Source organism: Boleophthalmus pectinirostris, unplaced genomic scaffold, assembly GCF_026225935.1.
Source record: "Boleophthalmus pectinirostris isolate CB_2022bp ecotype Guang Dong unplaced genomic scaffold, ASM2622593v1 HiC_scaffold_23, whole genome shotgun sequence".
Taxonomy (NCBI): Eukaryota; Metazoa; Chordata; class Actinopteri; order Gobiiformes; family Gobiidae; genus Boleophthalmus; species Boleophthalmus pectinirostris.
The window spans coordinates 2,632,492-2,656,614 of NW_026571207.1; the positions used below are offsets into that span (position 1 = coordinate 2,632,492).

General features: G+C 41.3%; 1 protein-coding gene and 1 long non-coding RNA gene across 2 annotated transcripts in view; one reads left to right on the forward strand and one right to left on the reverse strand.

Moving 5' to 3' along the window:
- The window catches only part of LOC110173668 (complexin-2), a 7,964-nt gene extending 7,706 nt beyond the window's left edge, over positions 1–258 (forward strand). The window contains exon 3 of the mRNA XM_055159586.1: positions 61–258. Coding sequence (XP_055015561.1) covers positions 61–258 — 198 coding nt within the window. The remainder of the gene's footprint in view (positions 1–60) is intronic.
- Positions 259–17,696: 17,438 nt separating this feature from the next.
- LOC129410541 (uncharacterized) lies at positions 17,697–18,339 on the reverse strand. The gene is made up of 3 exons (XR_008632911.1): positions 18,173–18,339; positions 17,853–17,983; positions 17,697–17,772 (listed from the first exon to the last, which is right to left on the reverse strand). It is a non-coding gene; the product is annotated as an uncharacterized LOC129410541 (long non-coding RNA).
- Between the last annotated feature and the right edge of the window lie 5,784 nt (positions 18,340–24,123).

Here is a 24,123-nt window from a genome sequence, read left to right on the forward strand (position 1 = left end):
GAAATGTGTTTTTTCAGAGACGTGTTTGTAAAAGCGTCTGGTGTTCTCTGCTCTCCTCAGTACGGCCTGAAGAAGAAGGAGGAGAAGGAGGCGGAGGAGAAGGCGGCTCTGGAGCAGGCGTGCGAGGGTTCACTGACGCGCCCCAAAAAGGCCGTGCCCAAGGGCTGCGGCGACGAAGACGAGGAGGACGAGGAGAGCATCCTGGACACCGTGCTCAAGTTCCTCCCCGGGCCTCTACAGGACATGTTCAAGAAGTAACCCGGAAACAGACGCCCGGAAACACGTGACCCAGAGCGCGGACGGGAGGGGGGGTGACGTGTGCACATACTCCGCAGGAAAAAACATTGAATTATATTTAAATTGAAAATATTATTTGTTTTTGTGTAAGGCAACTTCAGCCGAATCCATGAAAGCGTCTGTGACAGGTTGGACCACTTATTTTTAACGATGTAACGAAATCCAAATCTCACAGTATGATATTTATTATGATATGCATCTCACAGTCCGATATTTATTACGATATGCATCTCGAGATATGAAATTATCACGATATGTATCTCACAGTACGATATTTATTACGATATGCATCTCACAGTACGATATTACAGCGATATGCATCTCGTGGTGCAATATTTATCATGATATGCATCTCACAGTACGATATTTATTACGATAAACATCTTGCAATACGATATTATCGCGATATCCAAATCTCATGGTACGATATTTATCAGGATATTTTTTGATAGCTGGGACACGTTTTTGCTTTTAAAATACCTTGACAAGATTTTGGTGCAAATTTTTTTCTGTCATAATCCCAAGAATTCAAGTAAAAAACACAAAATTTACAAATTGAAAAATGCACAATGCCAGATAAAAATATAAGAAAACACTTTTATTGTGTTGAAATTACGTTTAAAGTAACATAAAATTACGTTTATAGCATATCAGTTGTTACAAATTTTTGGTTGGAACTCTTTCTACCGTGACGTCATCTCTGAAATAGACTTATAACTTTTTACTTCCTGTAATTTTTAACATATTTTTTCTATTTTTCTACATCAATTATATTCACAACACGCATTATCCAACCAAATTAAGTTAAAATTAGAGAATGGTCACAACCTGTCATGTGCTCTTTCATCCAAAATCGTCTTTTCTGAGCCTCAGAAATGCTACATTTGTATTTTGCCAGGTTTGTTGCGTCGCAGGTAAAAATCCAAACAGTTTTTAAGACCGTGAACCATCACCTGGGACTCATTCTGCGGTCACACTGTGCTCGCAACAAACGCACGGCTCAGTTTTATTCGTTAACCTTCTAAAAATGTTCTGTATCCCCTTTGCCGACAGCAGGGGGAGCCACAATCCCTAAATATGTCATTGGAAAGACATTGATTATACGCCTAGATTTTGGAAGTATTTGAAAAAAAAAAAGACAAATCAAAACTTCTTGCAGAGTATGTACCGCTGTTTACGTGAGGTTGCGGGTTCGATTGCAGACAGGAGGGGGGAAAAGGGGGCGGCGGGCGGGGGTGGGGGATTCTGCCAAACTGTTTGAGGCTACACACTGCCTTTTCGAGCTCTTTTCTACTCTCCAAAACCACTCTTCCCTCTTTGATCATTTCTATAAACTCTTAATTTATTGATTTTTATTTCTAATTTCGCATCGTGAACTGGTGTTTCTATTGGCCGGTCGCCGTCAGCGGCCGCCAACGGGGAGCAGACTCTCTCTTTCAACACTTTTTTCGCTTCTTTTAAAAGGCGCACTGCGTGACTTTTCCGACGGAGCCCACCTTCCCGTCTCCGTGGAGGTGATAAAGCAGAGCCCGGAATGTTCCACGGTGTTTTAAATCGCGCTAAAACTACCAAGAAAAGCGCAAATTCTTACTCTGAGTGGGCTCACCTCGACGCAGATCTGACCTGTAACTCTCAGATACATTTACAGATTTAAAAAAAAAACAACAATTACAATTCAAAAACAAAATATTCACATATTTTGAACGGTATAAAGTCCTCAAAATGTTGCCTACATCTCCACGGAGGCAAGCACGCGGCCGACGCTCCATCGGAAAAGTTCCACAGTGCGGCTTTAATTTTGTATTATTATTATTTTTCTAACTAATCTTGCTTTTTTGGGACATGTGCCTTCATATAAACTGTCAATGAGGGTTTCACATCGTTATGGTTCTGTTATTTTTCGCGAAATTCTTGCTTTTAAATATTGAAATTTTTATTCAGTCAAAAAAAATTCTATGATCTTCCAAATTTTAGAAAGTTTCATTTGAATTTCCCTGTTACTTCCGACTACTTCTGTGTGTTAACCTGCCAGCTAGATAGACTGCCACCTGCTGGACAATAAAAAAAAATAAAAAAAAAGGGACTCGTTAACGTTGCATGTAAATCGTGACGCTAAAGGTTACATAGAAATCCACTACGCGACGCTAGGAATTGTGGGTAGTGTAGTCTTTTCCTCATAGACAATCAAAAACATTCTCGACCACTGACTCGGTGGGGCAGCCAGTACTGTACATGTCGCAGTTTATGCTGATTTTGTTTAATTTTGTTTAATTCCGTTGATGTTTTTTACACATGAATGCAACTTCGGCAATGTCTGTGATTCATTTGGACTTCGGTTACCTCATACGAATGTGCTGCCAGGTTTTTGTTTTTGTTTTCCTACGTGAGCGAACATTTCGGCCGAGCTACGTTTGAATCAATCGCACCGTCGACACCAAAGAAAAACTAAACTGGTGGGATTTTATGATTTTATCCACAAAAACTTCTATGCGTTGGTTCGGTCGGCGCCACAGACCTGTATGAAGTCGCATTTCTTTTTGCGTGTTTACAAGTTTCTCCGAAAATTTTCCAACCGCTACTCACTCGCTTTAGTGTCTTGCCCAAGGACACAGCATCAGAACGGAACAAAGCGGAATGAGAACCACAAACCTTGTAGTTATTGGATGATTAATCTACCGCCTGAGCCACTTGGAAATTGCAATTCCGTAAATTCATTAAACATCACGTTCAGACAAAGGGTTTAGTGTCTTGCTCAAGGACACAACATCAGAGCTGGGAAGAGCCGGATTCGAATCACAAACCTTCTGGTAATTGGGTGACTGCTCTACCGCCTAAGCCACCGTCAACTTTCAGGTTTGGGACTGATAATAAATAGAGTTACCAGTTCGTTTATTACCAAAAAAATAAGCAGTAAATTTAAAGATGCACTTCGTAACTTTTTTCTGAAGTTATTGCTTTGTCGGGAATGTTCCGCAGTATGGCTTTAACTATGTATCTTTGTATCGTTCGTTCAACTGCAGATGTTTTTTACTGCTCAAAAAAATTCCTTGCGAGTGGGGCCGCCTCTCCACAGATCTGCATGTCTCTGTGGAGATCGCGGAGACCGTTTTAATGCCGTACCGTGGAACATTCCGGGCAAAGCCATGGAAACAAGCAGCCAGTTGCCACGTTTACATGAGAGCTTTATAATTCCGAATCAAAATGATTTAATTCTGAATAAAAATGAATTCCACTTTAAAAAGACGATGTAAACGCTTAATTCCTACTGAAATCGATTATTCGGAATTAAACTTAATTCCGAGGTCAGTGGGTGGTTTATTCCGATTTTAAAGCCAAATTAATTTATTCCTAGATCATGTAAACGTTTATTCTTTTCAAAAGTAATTCCGGTCGTTCTGCGCATACTCATTGTGTCGCTCTGTTCACCTGTTCTCGACAAGGGAAGAGCTGCAAGGCAATATTTAGGACGCGGGAGGATCCATTCATGTCAGCGGGGTGAAATAAAGACATGCAAAAAATAAGTGCTTTTGGCCTATCTGGCTTTTATTGGCATTGCCAGACACAAGCGAATACGGCCACATCCACAAATACCCTTAACCTCCCCGCGCTCGAGCGCACCCAATCCCCAAACCCCAGTGCAACAAAACAATAACGAACAGTTCGACATAAGTCCACCCCCCTTCACCGTAACAGTCCCGAGCAACGTCCCCCCCAAAAGTTCCCAAAGTTTTCCCCCTCGCTGCGCGGCGGCAGCGTGACGTGAGTCAATAAAGTCTGCGGTTTACTCACGCCACCCGCGCTCCGGTTTTGTCCCACAGTGAGATCCAGCACGATTGGAAACGCAATAATCCCAAAATGCAGCGATATATTCCAAAATCACGAGCTCACGGTCCTGACAGCTCCTGGCATGTGTCCAAACTGGCGTGTGACGTCACAGCTTCTGCGCGTGTCCGCGCGCGCGTCCCTTTCCCCTTAAATCCCCGTGCTTCCGGGGAGGGCGCAATAAACAGTCGTTATGTCCTAAAATAATGATGCCACATAAATATAAAGGACCAGACACAACAGAATAATATTAACAAATAAGCCTTTCACCCAACTGAATGAAAAGATGCGGTGAAGACTTTAGTGTTTTTACAGCTCTTCTGACGCGATCCCGACGTTTCGGCTCCACCAGTCGTGTCTTGGGACTTTCCTCCACGTCTCTTTGGATTTGTGAGCGGGATGTGGGAGTGGGCTGAGGTGGAGCAGCCTCACACTCACTTTGTCTTCTTCTTCTCTTCTCCGACGCTCTTCCCTTCTCCTCCTCAGCCGACAGACGTAAAGTGTGATGAGACAATTCTCCAGCTGCTGCGCAATTATCATCAGAACCACAGCGGGAAAAGTTTGGATCGTGTTTGTGTCCGAGATGACAGAAAAGCCGGTAGCAGCTGAAGTGTGTGAGATATTTCTTCCGGTTGACGTAAATACGTTCATGTCCCTGTCCAATCAGAATCTTCCGGACGTTGAGCGGAATTATTAGTAAATAATAAAGGCAATTTAACTTGTTTTCCTATTTAACTTTTTAATTCAGAACAGTTAATTCGGAATTAAAAAACATCATGTAAACGTGACCAGTAGGGATCCAAATCTCTCTGTAAAATATTATCACGATATGCATCTCTCAGTACGATATTTATTGTGATATTTTGGAGAAGCGAATACGTTTCTGCCTTTGGTGTGAACTATTTCCGTCGTAATCCCAAGAATTCACGTAAAAAATCATATTTCTTCATGTTGTCTACGCTGAAATGCATCATGGGATATGTAGTTTCCGATGTTTATGAGCTGTCGCGACTATAAAACCTGCATTCATGCAAAGGAACTTGTGATTCGATATATTGTGATGGTCCACGATATTATTGTGAGACTTTTGACGATACGATATCACGATATTTCGGTTATTGTTACATCCCTAGTGGCCGGTGTTGGGAAAAGTTACACCTCGAACCCATATGTGGAATCATAAATTACAAGAAAATTCAAGTTATCGTATTTTAACAAGAGCGAAACTGGAGATTTTTAGCGACACAAATCTTCGTACGGGTCTGTGGCGCGTGCATGCTTTCCAAAGACGACTGACGGACATTTTCCCGATTCGCTTTCGAGTCCTTGAACGTCTCACCAGTTTCGACTATGAATGCATCCCAAATCTCGGACTTCCGGTCATCGCGCAATTCACACTGGGAAGAATTTTCCGAAAAAGTGAGCGTCAAACCTCCATGTTTGTTTTCCCAGTGGGATGTGTCTATTGACAAAGTCGATCTTTTCAAGTCTTTTGAACCATGTCACTTTTGTTTCTGGTTCTGATATTGTCATATTTTAGTTTTGGGATTCGGACATCGTTAATTGTTGTGGTTGTTGGATCCTAACAGCGGAAAACGGCTCGAGAAATTTGTTTGCGAACTTCATAAATGCAAAAGTGAATCAGATGTGTGTGACTCAAACCTCTGTTCAAACTGTTTCCCAACGGAATTGAAAAATAGTGAAAGGTGAAGGTGATGGGCAGGATTGATCCACAGGAAGAACCAAAAAGGAAACATTTGACTGACTAAATCATCCCGAGTTTGTAGAGAACATTTTGTATGTGGAGCGACAACAAAAGATTCCCGTTTGTTAATGTAGAGGAGCAGAAGACAAACAGACTGAGCTGCACTTTCTTGTTCTTGTGGTTTTACAGCAACATCACGTCTTGGTCTCTTTGCAGTGGAAGGTGTTTCTTGGTGAACAGTTGGAGCCTTTCACTTTGGCGTTGACTTTTTTAATTTGTAACCGAGGTTGAGCGAGGGATCGGGGTTTTGCTTTGTTGTCGCTCCACTTACAAGATGTTCGCTGCAAACTCGGGATGATTTAGTCAGTCAAATGTTTCCTTTTTGGTTCTTCCTGTGGATCAATCCTGCCCATCACCTTCACCTTTCACTATTTTTCAATTCCGTTGGGAAGAGAAACAGTTTGAACAGAGGTTTGAGTCACACACATCTGATTCCCTTTTGCATTTATGAAGTTCGCAAACAAATTTCTCAAGCCGCTGTTAGGCTCCGACAACCACAACAATTAACGACGTCCGAATCCCAAAACTAAAATACGACAATATCAGAACCAGAAACAAAAGCGACATGGTTCAGAAGACTTGAAAAGATCGACTTTGTCAATAGACGCATCCCACTGGGAAAACAAACATGGCTCACTTTTTTTTGAAAATCCTTCCCAGTATGAATTGTGCGATGACCGGAAGTCCGAAATTCGTGATGCGCGTGTTCTCAGTCCATCACGGATCGTCCAAAAAAAAAAAAAAAAGATGTGAAACTAAAAAAAGCGACGCATGCTCCTCCCGAAACTGGTGGCTTTTCCATAACTTTGTAATGATAGGAACAATGTGATAAAAGATAATTATTCCGTCTTCCTTTTTTTTTTTTTTTTTTTTCACAGTTTTCTTTTCTCTAGCGCAGATAGGACTTTTCACTAGACAAAGCCATATTTGTTAGATCGCAATAAATACGAAAAAGATTTGAAAGTTAAATGTTTGTAAACCTTCACTTCATGTGCGTAGAAAACAGCCATTGTTCTAACTGTTCTCGTGTACTTAATGTCGGTGGCGTGTGCGTTTTTTTGTCGTCCGAAAACGTGTTTGTGAAGTGTGTGTGTGTCTCTAGTCTCGAGTTTGTTTGTTTTTTTTTTTTTGTTTTTTTTTCAAATCGTGTCGTGCACAGGCGGACGGCCACGGGGGGGCGCCGCTCCTCGTCCTCCCCCCTCGCCTCCGCCGTCGTAAAGCATGCAAACGTTTGGTACAGATCCTAGAAGAAAACTCTCGCCAAAAAGATTTAAAAAAAAAAAAAAAAAAAAAAAAAAAGAGGAGAGGTTTTCGGTTTGTGGTCAGTCTCTATGGCAACAGGAATTTTTAAAAAGAAAGTGATTATGTTCGGCAACGAAAAGTGGTTTTGGTCGGCGGGTGTAAAAAGTAAAAAGCCTTGGAGATTTGCAGAGAATACTGTAATTAAATCATGGAAGAGGGACTTTTTGGAGCTTTTTAAATCCGTGTATCGTGTGTTCATTTGTTTTTCAAATTAAAACCAAAAATAATTAAATGTTTTCTTCATTATTTGTTTCCAAAACCAAAATGAAAACACAGATAATGATTTGTTTTTTCATTTTTCGGACAACGGATAACGACGGTTTCCCCGTTGACGTGACTTAAACTGCGACTGAACCAGGACTAAACGAGGACTAAACCAGACAGGAACCAGACCGGGACTGAGACCAGGACTTAGACCGGGACCAAACCGGGACCAGACCGTGATTGAAACTGGGACTGAGATCGGGACCAGACCAAGACCAGACCGTGACCAAAGACCAGACTGTGACCAAGACCAGGACTGAGACCGGGACCAGGATCAGGACCAGACCAGAACCAGACCGTGATTGAAACTGGGACTGAGACCTGGACTGAGACCGGGACCAGAACTGGGACCAGACCAGGACCAGACCAGGACTGAGACCAGGACTGAGACTGGGACCAGGACCAGGACCAGACCGGGACGAAGGTCAGCTCAGTCCTGGTTCAGTCCTGGTTCAGTCCTGCTTTAGTCCAGGTTAGTTCTGGTTTAGTTCTGGTTTAGTCCTGGTTTAGTCCTTCTGGTTTAGTCCTGGTTCAGTTCTGGTTTAGTCCTGGTTTAGTCCTGGTTTAGTCCAGGTTTAGTCCTGGTTTAGTCCTGGTTTTAGTCCAGGTTTAGTCCTGGTTTAGTCCTGGTTTAGTCCTGGTTTAGTCCTGGTTTTAGTCCTGGTTTAGTCCAGGTTTAGTCCTGGTTTAGTCCTGGTTTAGTCCTGGTTTAGTCCAGGTTTAGTCCTGGTTTAGTCCTGGTTTAGTCCAGGTTTAGTCCTGGTTTAGTCCTGGTTTAGTCCAGGTTTTAGTCCTGGTTTAGTCCTGGTTTAGTCCAGGTTTAGTCCTGGTTTAGTCCTGGTTTAGTCCTGGTTTAGTCCAGGTTTAGTCCTGGTTTAGTCCTGGTTTAGTCCTGGTTTAGTCCAGGTTTAGTCCTGGTTTAGTCCTGGTTTAGTCCTGGTTTAGTCCTGGTTTAGTCCTGGTTTAGTCCAGGTTTAGTCCTGGTTTAGTCCTGGTTTAGTCCTGGTTTAGTCCAGGTTTAGTCCAGGTTTAGTCCATGGTTTAGTCCTGCATTACAGTTTAACTCACATAAACTGTAAAAACAAATCATTATCCATTTTTTTAAATTTTGGTTTTGGAGACAAATAACACAGAAAATTGTTGTTTTTTTCGTTTTCTTATTTTTTATCTATTTTATTTACAAAAACAAATGAACGAACGAACGACACACGGATTCAGAGAAAATAACAAATCGTTTGGAGGTGGAAGTTTGAAGAATCCTAAAAGGGAAACGTGCAATAATCCAGGAGGAAAGAACCGGACGAGGATTTTCCGCGGTGTTTTTCGAGTTATTATCGTTGAAACGGTTCCGCTCGGTCTGTGTGTGTCTGTGTGTTTCTGTTTGTTTTGTTGTCGGTGTAAATCTGCCATGACTCTGTGTGTGTGTTTAAACCCCTCGGGAGACTGGACACACACAGACACAGTGGAGTTTTTTTTGAGTTCAAGTGAAAGTTTATAGCTTATTTCACATTTAATGACACTCAAAAAGGTTAGAAAAACTCCAAAACAAATGAAAGTAAAGATCGGATTTTACAGTTAAACTCCCAGTTCCATCAGCAGATAAAAAACTGGGTAAAAAGTGTCATTTCTAATCATATTTTCGAGTCCAAAACAGCTCTGAAAAAGGCTTAGAAGGAACTATTTCTACTACTTAAAGCTGCACTGTGTCACTTTTCTGATGGTGGCTGTGCTACCTTCTTGTCTCCATGGAGAATATCCCACAGTGAAGCATTAGAGTTCCATATCTTGGCTTTTTTTTTTCTATTACCGGATGTTTTTTTTTGTTTGTTTTTTTTATTGCTTCAACAATATAAGTTTAGTGTGGGGTGTTTCATGTCGCCATGGAAGCGGGAAGGTTGTGGACCCTACGCCGGAAAAGTTACATAATGCAGCTTTAAATATTGTTTGGTTTTAATTATTCGACTAAACTCAGCGCGTTTTTGAAGGCAGGACTAAACCAGGACTAAACCAGGACTAAACCAGGACTAAACCAGGTCTAAACCAGGACTAAACCAGGACTAAACCAGGACTAAACCAGGACTAAACCTGGACTAAACCAGGACTAAACCTGGACTAAACCAGGACTAAACCAGGACTAAACAGGACTAAACCAGGACTAAACCAGGACTAAACCAGGACTAAACCAGGACTAAACCAGGACTAAACCAGGTCTAAACCAGGACTAAACCAGGTCTAAACCAGGTCTAAACCAGGACTAAACAGGACTAAACCAGGACTAAACCAGGACTAAACCAGGTCTAAACCAGGACTAAACCAGGTCTAAACCAGGTCTAAACCAGGACTAAACCAGGACTAAACCAGGTCTAAACCAGGACTAAACCAGGACTAAACCAGGTCTAAACCAGGACTAAACCAGGTCTAAACCAGGACTTAAACCAGGTCTAAACCAGGTCTAAACCAGACTAAACCAGGACTAAACCAGGTCTAAACCAGGACTAAACCAGGTCTAAACCAGGTCTAAACCAGGACTAAACCAAGACTAAACCAGGACTAAACCAGGACTAAACCAGGACTAAACCAGGACTAAACTAGGATTAAACCAGGACTAAACCAGGTCTAAACAAGATCTAAACCAGGACTAAACCTGGTCTAACCCAGGTCTAAACCAGGACTAAACCAGGACTAAACAGGACTAAACCAGGTCTAAACCAGGACTAAACCAGGACTAAACCTGGACTAAACCAGGACTAAACCAGGTCTAAACCAGGACTAAACCAGGACTAAACCAGGTCTAAACCAGGACTAAACCAGGACTAAACCAGGTCTAAACAAGATCTAAACCAGGACTAAACCTGGACTGAACCAGGTCTAACCCAGGACTAAACCTGGACTAAACCTGGACTAAACCAGGACTAAACCAGGACTAAACCAGGACTAAACTAGGTCTAATCCAGGTCTAAACCAGGACTGAACCAGGTCTAACCCAGGTCTAAACAATATTAAACCAGGACTGAACCAGGACTAAAACAGGACTGGACCAGGACTATACAAGATCTAAACCAGGATCTTGACTTGAGAAGGGAGAGCTCTGCGCCGGTCCTTTCACTTGCGATCACCCGACACCTCCGGGCCCATCCCAACACTCAGTCCTGGTTTAGTCCTGGTTCAGTCCTGGTTTAGTCCTGGTTCAGTCCTGGTTTAGTCCTGGTTTAGTCCGTTATTCTTTCATTTTTCATTTAAACACAAAACCAAAAACCGAAAAAAAAAAACAAATCCTTATCCGTTTTTTTCATTTTGGTTTTGGAGACAAATAACGAATTGTTATTTTTTCGTTTTCTTATTTTTGGTTTTATTTTGAAAAACAAATGACCGAACGACACGCTTTAAGATTTAAGAACAGTCACAGTAATCAGTTTTATCCCTGCACGTCTCGGTTCAGTAATTCCCCAGAGGACGCATTATAAAATCACATATTTCCCAGCTCCTGATTAGACCTTGAACGCATCGCAAGCCCGCATACACGCATTAACTTTGTGTATTTACATAAACGGTCTTTCCCCCGGTGGATTCGGTGTGTCGTGTGTGGAGACAGAAGCCTGAGGGACCAAACTCGGGGCGACACTTTTGGTGAACTGCCTCTGAAAAGGGCTACTGCGTTTTTCCCATTTGTTTGTCTGCGGTGTGTGTGTGTGTGTGTGTGTGTGTGTGTGTGTGTGTGTGTGTGTGTGTGTGTGTGTGTGTGTCCTGGTCCAGTCTGATCATATGAAAGCATGAGAAATACTAAAAGAAAAAAAAAAAAAAAAGAAAAAAAAAGTAAAAATGAGCGTCTCTGTTCGTTAAAATGACTTGAATTCAGAATTTTAAGGTACGTTCATGGTCCTGGTCTAGTTCTGGTTTAGTCCCGGTCTAGTCCTGGTTTAGTCCTGGTCTAGTCCTGGTTTAGTCTTGGTCTAGTCCTGGTTTAGTCCTCGTTTAGTCCTGGTCTAGTCCAGCTTTAGTCCTGGTTTAGTCTTGGTCTAGTCCTGGTTTAGTCCTGGTCTAGTTCTGGTTTAGTCCTGGTCTAGTCGTGGTCTAGCTCTGGTTCAGTCCTGGTCTTGTCCTGGTTTAGTCTTGGTCTAGTCCTGGTTTAGTCCCGGTCTAGTCCTGGTTTAGTCCTGGTCTAGCTCTGGTTTAGTCCTGGCCTAGTCCTGGTCTAGGTCTGGTTTAGTTCTGGTTTAGTCCTTGTTCAGTCCTGGTTCAGTCCTGGTCTAGTCCTGATTCAGTCCTGGTTTAGTCCTGGTCTAGTCCTGGTTTAATTCTGGTTTAGTCCTGGTTCAGTCCTGGTTTAGTCCTGGTCTAGTCCTGGTTTAATTCTGGTCTAGTCCTGGTTTAGTCCTGGTCTAGTCCTGGTCTAGCTCTGGTTTAGTCCTGGTTTAGATCCAGGCCTGTTCAGATTTTTTATGTGGCTTTTGGCTTAATTTGTTTTCTTTGTACTTTAAAAAGAAAATTATTTATAGATTATTACGGCTTCAATTTATATATTTTTTTGTTAATTTAATTTGATTTTTTTCTCATTGTGTGAAGAAAATTTCCCTTTGAAATAAAAATTTTGGCGAAACAAACGTTAATTTATTTAGTTTATGAAAAAAAAAATTCTAAAACAAACATCGAAACAAGCCAAAATGACTCAAGTTTTCTAATTAAAAACATTTAAAACACTGTAATTATGAATTCAAGTCATTTTAGTCTTTTTTTCAGTTTTTGAGAGTTGCGGAACCGTTTTGGAGTTTTAGCTGAAAATATTGTAAATTCTTTTTGTAAATTAGGATTATTTTGTATCTACTTGAAAGAAGGGATGAAAGGAAAGTGCAAAAAGGAAAACGGAAGGCCACAAAGACGACCGATCGCATCCTGAATTTGATTTGAAAATAAAAATAACGAAAAAAATGTTTGGTAATTCTGTTGCTAAGAGACTGTCGCGCGTTCAGAAAATCTCAAACTGCCATTTTAAAAGTACAAATAAATTATAATCTTCTCTGGTAGGTTGTGAAATCTTATATGCTGCGATTTAGAAATGTAATCAAATAGAATAGAAGCATTTAGGATGGACTGTGGAGATGCCATGTTTTTATTTATTTATCTTTTTTTTTTTATTCAAACTTTTTTAAAATGAAAGACCAGTGTTTGGGATTTCGAGATGTTTTTTGTTTTGTTTTTTTAACACAAATTTGGGGATTACAAAAACAAAACGATTCCAAACAAAAGCAAAGTTCTGAGGAAAAGTGTGGCGTCTTGAAACTTGTTCTACGCGTATCTCAGCGGTTACCGTGGTGACGTGACGCACACATGAGCACAAAGGCAGACAAAAAAAATATATATTAAGGTGGTTTGAAAACTCGAGAAAAAAAAAAAAAAAAGTGCTAAAATGATTCAGTGTGAGCGGTCTGTTTAAAAGTTTGATTTTCCACAAAAAAGTGACTTAGAAGGACTTGTTCAACAGCACAGATCAGCTCCCTGTTGCACTTCAGCTCAGTCACGTCTTTCTGGTCAGATTTTGTTAAAATAAAGCACAGATTAAAGTTTCAGTTGAATAACAGAGCTTCAGACAGAGCAGTGCTTCAGTTAGCTTCACGCTCCCAGGGAATATTTCAACAGATTTCTGGGTTCAGTGTAACTGGGTTACACTTGTCAGAGCTGAACCCTAAAGCTGCGTTCAGACGGAGACGTCAGAGCGTCCAGTTTAGACGTAAGGTCCATGTCCTGTGTTTTTGTAGTGGTGTGTGGAGTTTATGGTCTTGTGTCTCTGACTCTGACTCTCCTTGAACCTCGACACTGAGCCGGCGTCCACCAACATGAACCTGTGAAATGTTCTAACGCAGACAGTAACGGCTGTGATTGGTCGTCTCTACATCTGCTCTACACACATTTCCAGTGCTCCACATTCTCACTTCATTTTGTAACACAAACACCACTTTTAAATCCTCGCCCCCTAGTGTTGTGGTGGTGAATTACTTTGCGGCGCAGAGACCTCGATGCAGATGCATAAATCAAAAATGACGGCGACGAGGTGACGGCGTGTGATGCAGTGTGCGATGAATCGATGCAGAACTATAAATCGGGCTACAGAAGTTGAAAACGCGTCGGACAAACCGTGTCAACCAATCATGTTATTACCCAGAAGAGAGAAAGACCCAGAAACCACAAACACCAGAACAAGAAATCTACACCATGTCATGAGTGGAGAATAAATATGTACATGTCAGAGCCGCCGAGTCGATCTCCGCTGATGAGTTTGATGTAATAAACACACTGAAGTCAAAACTCACAGACCACAGCAAATGTCCTGGACTCTGTTTGTCGTTCGAGTCTGAACTGAAACGCGACGGCGTCCAACTGTCTGAACGCAGCTTTAACCTTGTCGCTGTGAGGTGGGAGTGCTAGATTTGAACTTTGACACAGGACCAGTTCTAACTTGAATACTGTTATGTTATGTCATCTGAAACCCACATAAGTAAGTGTCTGCGTTTGACTCATCCTTTTTATCTCTGGGTTAAACTTGTCGATTAATCGCATCCAGACACGGGGGAAATTTCCCATCGTGTACGGGAACTGAACCTGGAACCTTCTCGCTGACCACCAATTTGAGATTATCCGCACCTCACGAACTCAAAGCCAGCAATTTAACTTTGAAAAATCGCATCTTAGCCTCGTATTTTTGTCGTTTCTTATTATTTTAACATTTGCCGGTTAAAAGTTCAAACCCCAAACACTGGATCTTTTACGAAACGAACTGCCTGCTGAACCCTGCCACGACTTCACATTCCCGATTGCGAATGACATTTTTTAGTTTTGTTTTAATTTCGTGCCCGAACGTGACAAAATCTCGAAAACATTCCTTTTATTGTATTTGCACTAAGATCTGTTGTTGTGCGACTCATGTGACGGCATCGAGACTTCCTGTACATTCCTACGATATTAATATTTTAACTATAAATATGAGATGATATAAGCTTTTCTCCCTTTAGATTTCACTACGGTCGTTTTCTAGAGGTCCGGACTAACGACTAACGATACTGGGACCAAAAGTAAAGGTGTACTACGTAACTTTTCTGGTCTATTTTAACTATGAACACAAGATAATTTAATCAAAGCTTCCCTTCCTTTAGATTTTCTAAAAGTCTGGACCAAAATTTAAGGTGTATTACGTCATTTTTCTGGCGTGGGGGGGTCTGTTTCCTCCTCGTCTCCATGGAGATGTTATCCCTTTGCCTGGAAAGTTCCGCAGTACGGCGTTAAACCTTTCTACCTTTCATCGATTCAATTCTAGGTGCTTAAAAATACCAAGAAAAACATGGATTCGTTTTTGGATCGCCTCTCCACAGATGTGACTCGGAACCTGGGGGTGGAGCTGCTCGTCTCCACGGAGATAGAACGTGTAATGCCACACTGCGGGACTTTCCAGGCCAAGGAATAGCACGGTTAAACGTCTTGAAAAGGTCCGTATTAGGGTTTATCGCGTTGTTTTCTCGTCGCAAACAGACCTGGAGTTTTGCGTTTTGTTTCAGTCGCGCGTTTTTAAAACAGTCCGTTCCACCTTGTGATGTCACGCGGTGATACTAAACGTTTTTAAACTCCGTACGCCTTCGCTAGAGTCATCTGGATCATTTAATTTTTTATTATAACTATTTTTTTCTACATGGATCGTGACGGAAAGAGTCCGAGCTGAAGCAAAAGTACCAAACCCTTTTTAAAAATAAATATAAATTAAAACAAACAAAATTTAATGCACAGTCCATAGTTTTCAAAACAAAAACAATGCTTTTTACGCTTCACTCAGGTTGTTCCATAAACACAGTCACTTTTTTCTTAGTTAAACCATAATGAGAATGAAAAAAATGTAAGTTTATGGTCGTACAAACTAATACTAATGTTAACGAAGACACTAAAGTTTATCGTTTTTGATCGTAGAAATTAAACCACAACGAGAATGAAAAAACGTAAAGATTTTTTTGCGTTCGTTTACGGTCGCACAAACTAATAATAATTTTAACGAAAGCGTAAAAGTTTCTAATTTTTGATCGTAGAAAATAAACTATCATGAGAACGAAAAAATGTAAGGATTGTTTTTGTTTTAAGGTCGTACAAACTTTTTAATTTTAACGGACACTAAAGGTTTTTATGATCGTAGAAATGAAATTACAATTACGTTTATGGTCGTACGAACTAAATTTGTATTAGTTTGTACGACCATCAAAAAAATCATCACTCTGTCGTCGTACAAACTAATAATAATGTCAACAAAGGCGCAAAAGTTTATCGCTTTTGATCGTAGAAAATAAACTATAATGAGAATGAAAAAAACGTGAGGATTTTTTGTTTAGGGTCTTACAAACTAATAATAATGTCAACGAAAGTGCTAAATTTTATCGTTTATGATCGTACAAGATAAACTATAACGAGAATGAAAAAAATGTAAGTTTTTTTGTTTTTGTTTATGGTCGTACAAACTAATAATAATGTCAACGAAGGTGCAAAAGTTCGTCATTTTTGATCGTAGAAAATAAACTATAATGAGAATGAAAAAAATTAAGAATTTTTTGTTTTTCGTTTATGGTCGTAGAAAATAAACCACAATGAGAATGAAAAAAACGTAAGGATTTTTTTGTTCGTTTATGGTCGTACAAACTAATAATAATGTCAACGAAAGCGCAAAATTTGATCGTTTATGATCATACAAGATAAACTACAATGAGAATTAAAACATTTAAGGATATTTTGTTTTAATTTATGGTCGTACAAACGAATAATAATGTCAACAAAGGCGCAAAAGTTTATCGTTTATGATCGTACAAAATAAACCACAATGAGAATGAAAAAATGTAAGAATTTTTTGTTTTTCGTTTTTGATCGTAGAAAATAAACCACAGTGAGAATGAAAAAACATAAGGATTTTTTTTTTTCTTCGTTTATGGTCGTACGAACTATATTATTAATTTGTACGACCATCAAAAAAATCATCACTCAATCGTCGTACAAACTAATAATAATGTCAACGAAGGCGCAAAAGTTTATCGTTTATGATCGTACAAAATAAACCACTTTTTTTGTTTTCATTTATGGTCGTACAAACTAATAATAATGTGCGTTTCAGAGCCGGAATCGCCGATTTCCGCCAAAGAAAAAACTAAAAAGGAGCTGCTGAAAACTTGAAAACTACCGCTTCGTGACATCACGAGGTGGAACGGGGCGTTTTGAGCTTTGGAGATGTTCAGACGAATCATAAAGAGTCACCGAAACACGTGCGAATGAAACAAAACACGAGTCCAGGTCTGTTTTTGAGGTGGAAACAACATTAAAACGCAGATTAAAGCGCAAAAAGAGTAAATTTGACGTAATATTGGACGTTTAATAAAGAAATAACGGACTTATTCTAACGGGAGGGAAGTGGACATTTCTGTTTCTAATGGTTTGGATTCATTCAGGGTGAGGAGAGATTTTATAGAATGTAAAAAAATATATATATTTATTATTCTGTTAATGTTTTTTAAATTCCTTTTTTGCATGTCATATACTCTGTGTGGAGCCCGGTCACGGTGAAGAGCTGTCTCATTCTTTTGGAGAAACATGCATTAACACCAATAAAAAAAAATGTTTGTAAAAAGGTTCCACGTGTGTTTTTATTGTGTTGGATATTTGTTGCGTCTGGGTATTTATTTTCAAAAGCCAAATGATTGCACACTGAAAAAAAAAGGTCGCTGGATTTGTGTAATAAAGTTCTGGAAAGCGGCTGCATGCAATAAAATTATGTTTAGGCTTTGAAACTTATTTCGATCTCCTCTACACATATTTTTCTCAGAACATGAACGTCACTTTTTCATGTTGATGAAATTTGAACAAATCCAGCTGAATATGTATATTTATCTTATGTTAACTTATCATGAAATGTATAAGTATGTATAATTGAATTGAATTGATCTAATTCTGTAAAATAAGACAAAAACAGTCTTTAGTTTTCCACAGTTCTGTCTTGTCTTAAACAGAATCAAACACACAGAGACACAAGTACAGAGACACACAGTTTGGAGCTGGACAGTGTGAAGATTTATTCCAGTGAAGCTCTGGTCTCTGTGGACACAGAATAACACATGATGATCACATTCTGATGATCTACTCTGTTCTACATGTTTAAATACATTTAAAGGACCTATAATGGACCAGAACAGAATCACAAGAACATTAGAAGTGTATCTGCAGAAACAAAACTCACCATGTGCTGCTTTTCTTCCTCTAAACGCAGTAACAGGGAGGGCATCTGGTATAAAGTCTCCAAGTGCCACATCACCCTGTAGAAACACGATCACTGTTTCAACAGGAAGTTCATTTTGAAAAATGTGTTTCAAATCATTTTAGTTGATTTACTTACTTTGTTCATCTGTGGTCTGTGGTTTGTTGGTTTTCAAACATCTTCCTTTTTCCTGAAACATCAGCTGTAACATTCATGAACTTCCCCTCAGCTCCAGCAGAACCTGGACGTCTCTGTGTTTGTAGACGACTCTGGAACAAACACATTCACATCTGAGTACAACTGTCACACTCTTGTAGATGGACAGTCAAAGACTATTTGTTTCATGGAAACACTCCTGACATTAACTCTAATTTCAAATAAAACACCACAAACATGTTTTAACAATGAAAACATTCTAGTCCAGAGAAACACATAATAAAATCTTTGAAAAGTGTCACCTCCAGATCAGCTCTGATAATCCTCCTGCTCCACACTGTGTGTCTCTGCTCCTGGAACTCTCCTGTGTCCTGTTATATTTGAATTTTCCCTCCAAAGGTTTTTGGGAGGAGAATTCCAGAGGGACGAGCCTCACCAGAGATGAAATAATAAAGTCATGTTTCCTCAACCTGATTAAAACCTGCAGGTCTCACATCGGCCACAATCAAGTGACCTTTGTAACATTTAAACATGCTGGACAGAGAAACGTAAAAAAGTCATGTTATTGTTGTCAAATTAGTTTTTGTAATTTGAGCCACTCCTCTCAGACTGTTTTTCAGTGCAGCTGCTTTTATTGATTTGAGAGTAAGAGGGATTAAAACAGTTCTGGACTCTAAAATCAACCAGAAATGTGTTGAAAATAACAAATACTATTTAAGATCGAGTTAAAATGTAAATGTTATGATTGCGTTGCTAAGAAACCAGAGTCAGAGAGAGGGTCAGAAGAAGGAGAAGAGGGTAAGAGGAGCAGAGGAACGAGGTGAAGGTCAGAGGAGAAGGATCAGAGGAGCAAGAAGAGAGGGTCAGAGAAATGAGGAGAAGGTCAGAAGATGAAGAGTTGAAGGTCAGAGGAACAAAAAGAGCATCAGAGGAGAAGAGGAGAAGGTCAGAGGAACAAGAAGATGGTCAGAGGAGCAGGTCAGAGGAACGAGATGAAGGACAGAGGGTCAGAGGAGAAGGTCAGAGGAGCAAGAAGAGGGTCAGAAGAACAAGGAAGGTCAGAGGAGAAGAGGAGAAGGTCAAAGGAACAGAAGAGAGGGTCAGAGAAACGAGGAGAAGGCCAGAAGATGAAGAGAAGAAGGTCAGAGGAACAAGGAGAGGGTCAGAGGAGCAGAGGAAAAGGTCAGAGGAGAAGTGGAGAAGGTCAGAGGAGCAGAGAAGAAGGTCAGAGGAGCAGAGAAGAAGGTTCGAAGAGCAGAGAAGAAGGTCCGAGGAGCAAAGGAGGTCAGAGGAGCAGAGGAGAAGGTCAGAGGAACGAGGAGAAGGTCAGAGGAGCAAAAAGAGAGTCAAAAGAACAAGAAGAAGGTCAGAAGAACAAGAAGAAGGTCAGAGGAGAAGAGGAGATGTTGTGGAGATGTTGTGGAGATGTTGTGGAGGTGTTGTTTAGATGTTGTGGAGATGTTGTGGAGGTGTTGTTTAGATGTTGTGGAGATGTTGTGGAGATGTTGTGGAGATGTTTTGGAGGTGTTGTGGAGGTGTTGTGGAGATGTTGTGGAGGTGTTGTTTAGATGTTGTGGAGATGTTGTGGAGATGTTGTGGAGATGTTGTGGAGGTGTTGTTTAGATGTTGTGGAGGTGTTGTTTAGATGTTGTGGAGGTGTTGTTTAGATGTTGTGGAGGTGTTGTGGAGATGTTGTGGAGGTGTTATGGAGATGTTGTGGAGGTGTTGTGGAGGTGTTGTTTAGATGTTGTGGAGGTGTTGTGGAGGTGTTGTGGAGGTGTTGTTTAGATGGAGATGTTGTGGAGATGTTGTGGAGGTGTTGTGGAGATGTGTGGAGATGTTGTGGAGGTGTTGTTTAGATGTTGTGGAGAGATGTTGTGGAGGTGTTGTTTAGATGTTGTGGAGATGTTTTGGAGATGTTGTGAGATGTTGTGGAGATGTTGTGGAGGTGTTGTGGAGATGTTGTGGAGATGTTGTGGAGGTGTTGTGGAGATGTTGTGGAGGTGTTATGGAGATGTTGTGGAGGTGTTGTGGAGGTGTTGTGGAGGTGTTGTGGAGATGTTGTGGAGATGTTGTGGAGGTGTTGTTGTTTGAGATGTTGTGGGAGTGTTGTGGAGATGTTTGTGGAGATGTTGTGGAGGTGTTGTGTTTGGAGATGTTGTGGAGATGTTGTGGAGATGTTGTTGTGGAGATGTTGTGGAGGTGTTGTGGAGGTGTTGTTTGGAGATGTTGTGGGAGAATGTTGTGGAGATGTTGTGGAGGTGTTGTGGAGATGTTGTGGAGATGTTGTGGAGATGTTGTTTAGATGTTGTGGAGATGTTGTGGAGGATGTTGTGGAGATGTTGTGGAGATGTTGTGGAGATGTTGTGGAGATGTTGTGGAGATGTTGTGGAGATGTTGTGGAGATGTTGTGGAGATGTTGTGGAGATGTTGTGGAGATGTTGTGGAGGTGTTGTGGAGATGTTGTGGAGGTGTTGTTGGAGGTGTTGGAGATGTTGTTGGAGATGTTGTGGAGATGTTGTGGAGGTGTTGTTTAGATGTTGTGGAGGTGTTGTTTAGATGTTGTGGAGATGTTGTTTGGAGATGTTGTGGAGGATGTTTTGTTTAGATGTTGTGGAGGTGTTGTGGAGATGTTGTGGAGGTGTTGTTTAGATGTTGTGGAGGTGTTGTTTAGATGTTGTGGAGATGTTGTTGTTGTGGAGATGTTGTGGAGATGTTGTGTGGAGATGTTGTGGAGGTGTTTATGGAGGTGTTGTGGAGTGTGTTGTTTGTGGAGATGTTGTGAGAGGTGTTTGTGGAGATGTTGTGGAGGTGTTTGGAGATGTTGTGAGGTGTTGTGGAGGTGTTGTGGAGGTGTTGTGGAGATGTTGTGGAGATGTTATGGAGATGTTGTTTGGAATGTTGTGGAGGTGTTGTGGAGATGTTGTGGAGATGTTGTGGAGGTGTTGTTTAGATGTTGTGGAGATGTTGTGGAGATGTTGTGGAGGTGTTGTGGAGATGTTGTGGAGGTGTTATGGAGATGTTGTGGAGGTGTTGTGGAGGTGTTGTGGAGATGTTGTTTAGATGTTGTGGAGAGATGTTGTGGAGATGTTGTTTAGATGTTGTGGAGATGTTGTGGAGATGTTGTGGAGGAGATGTTGTGGAGATGTTGTGGAGATGTTGTGGAGGTGTTGTGGAGTGTTGTGGAGAGATGTTGTGGAGATGTTGTGGAGGTGTTGTGGAGTTGTGGAGATGTTGTGGAGATGTTGTGGAGGTGTGGAGTGTTGTGGAGATGTTGTGGAGATGTTTGTGGAGATGTTGTGGAGATGTTGTTGTGGAGATGTTGTGGAGATGTTGTGGAGGTGTTGTTTAGATGTTGTTAGTGTTGTTTAGATGTTGTTGTGGAGATGTTGTGGAGATGTTTATGGAGATGTTGTGGAGATGTTGTGGAGGTTGTTGTGGAGATGTTGTGGAGATGTTGTTGGAGGTGTTGTTTGATGTTGTGGAGATTGTTGTGGAGATGTTGTGGGGTGTTGTTTAGATGTTTGTGGAGGTGTGTTGTGGGATGTGTGTGGAGATGTTGTGGAGTGTTGTGGAGGTGTTGTTTAGATGTTGTGGAGATGTTGTGGGAGATGTTTTGGAGATGTTGTGGAGATGTTGTTTGGAGTGTTGTGGAGATGTTGTGGAGATGTTGTGGATGTTGTTGTTGTGGAGGTGTTGTGGAGGTGTTATGGAGATGTTGTGGAGTGTGTTGTGGAGGTGTTATGGAGATGTTGTGGATGGTTTGTGGAGATGTTGTTGAGATGTTGTGGAGATGTTGTGGAGATGTTATGTTTGAGATGTTGTGGATGGATGTGTGTTTAGATGTTGTGGAGGTGTTGTTTAGATGTTGTGGAGATGTTGTTTAGATGTTGTGGAGGTGTTGTGGAGATGTTGTGGAGGTGTTGTGGAGGTGTTGTTTAGATGTTGTGGAGGTGTTGTGGAGATGTGTGGAGATTGTTGTGGAGATGTTGTGGAGATGTTGTTTGGAGATGTTGTGGAGGTGTGTGTTTGGATGTTGTGGAGGTGTTGTTTGGAGATGTTGTGGAGGTGTTGTGTTTGGAGATGTTGTGGAGGTGTTGTGGAGATGTTGTGGAGGTGTTGTGGAGGTGTTGTGGAGATGTTGTGGAGGTGTTGTGGAGATGTTGTGGAGATGTTGTGGAGATGTTGTGGAGATTGTTGTGGAGATGTTGTGGAGATGTTGTTGTTGTTGTTAGATGTTGTGGAGGTGTTTGTGGAGATGTTGTGGAGATGTTGTGGAGTTGTGTGTTTTGGAGATGTTGTGGAGATGTTGTGGAGATGTTTGTTTGGAGATGTTGTGGAGTGGGTGTGTTGTGGAGGTGTTATGGATGTTGTGGAGGTGTTGTGGAGGTGTTGTGGAGGTGTTGTGTTGTGGAGATGTTGTGGAGATGTTGTGGAGATGTTTGGAGATGTTGTGGAGTGTGTTGTTGTGGAGATGTTGTTTGAGTGTGTTGTTTGGAGAGGTGTTGTGGAGGTGTTGTGGAGATGTTGTGTGTTGTGGAGATGTTGTGGAGATGTTGTGATGTTGTGAGATGTTTGTGGGATGTTGTGGAAGATGTGGATGTTGTTTAGATGTTGTGGAGATGTTGTGGAGATGTTGTGGAGGTGTGTTGTGGAGATGTTGTGGATGTTGGAGTGTGTGGAGGTGTTGTGGAGGTGTTGTGGAGATGTTTGTGGAGAGAGATGTTGTGGAGATGTTGTTTAGATGTTGTGGAGATGTTGTTTGGATGGAGATGTTGTGGAGGTGTTGTGGAGATGTTGTGGAGATGTTGTGGAGGTGTTGTGGAGGTGTTGTGGAGGTGTTGTGGAGGTGTTGTGGAGGTGTTGTGGAGATGTTGTGGAGATGTTGTGGAGATGTTGTTGGAGATGTTGTGGAGATGTTGTATGGAGATGTTGTGGAGATGTTGTTTGGAGGTGTTGTGGAGTGTGTGTTGTGGAGATGTTGTGGAGAGATGTTGTGGAGGTGTTGTGGAGATGTTGTGGAGATGTTATGGAGGTGTTATGGAGATGTTGTGGAGATGTTGTTTAGATGTTGTGGAGATGTTGTGGAGATGTTGTGGAGATGTTGTTGAGATGTTGTGGAGATGTTGTGGAGATGTTGTGGAGATGTTGTGGAGATGTTGTGTGTTGTGGAGATGTTGTGGAGATGTTGTTGAGATGTTGTTGAGATGTTGTGGAGATGTTGTTGAGATGTTGTGGAGGTGTTGTGGAGGTGTTGTGGAGATGTTGTGGAGATGTTGTGGAGATGTTGTTGGAGGATGATTGTGGAGATGTTGTTTGTGAGATGTTGTGGAGTGTGGAGATGTTGTGGAGGTGTTATGGAGATGTTGTGGAGATGTTGTGGAGATGTTGTGGAGATGTTGTGGAGATGTTGTTGGAGATGTTGTGGAGGTGTTTGTGGTGTGAGTGGTTGTTATGGAGGTGTTATGGAGATGTTGTGGAGGTGTTGTGGAGATGTTATGGAGGTGTTTTGGAGGTGTTATCGAGGTGTTATGGAGATGTTGTGGAGGTGTTATGGAGATGTTGTGGAGATGTTGTTGAGATGTTGTTGTGGAGATGTTGTGGAGATGTTGTGATGGAGATGTTGTGGAGATGTTGTGAGATGTTGATGTGTTGTGTGAGGTGTTTGGAGATGGAGATGTTGTGGAGGTGTTGTGGAGATGTTGTGGAGATGTTAGATGTTGAGATGTTGTGGAGATGTTGTGGAGATGTTGTGAGATGTTGTGTTGGATGTTGTGGAGATGTGTATGGAGATGTTGTGGAGATGTTGTGGAGGTGTTTTGTGGAGATGTTGTGGAGGTGTTATGGAGATGTTTTTGGAGATGTTTGTGGAGAGTGTTGTGGAGGTGTTATGTTGTGGAGATGTTTTTGTGGAGATGTTGTGGAGATGTTGTTGTGGGATGTTGTGGAGGTGTTTGTGGAGGTGTTAGATGGAGATGGTTGTTTGGAGATGTTGTTGTGGAGGTGTTGTGGAGGTGTTGTGGAGATGTTGTGGAGGGTGTTGTTTAGATGTTGTGGAGATGTTGTGGAGAGTGTTTGTGGAGATGTTGTGGAGATGTTGTGGAGTTGTGATGTTATGGATGTTGTGGATGTGTTGTGGAGGTGTTGTGGAGGTGTTGTGGAGGTGTTGTGGAAGAGTGTTTGTGGAGATGTTGTGGAGGTGTTGTGGAGTGTGTTTATGGAGGATGTTTGTGGAGGTGTTGTGGAGGTGTTG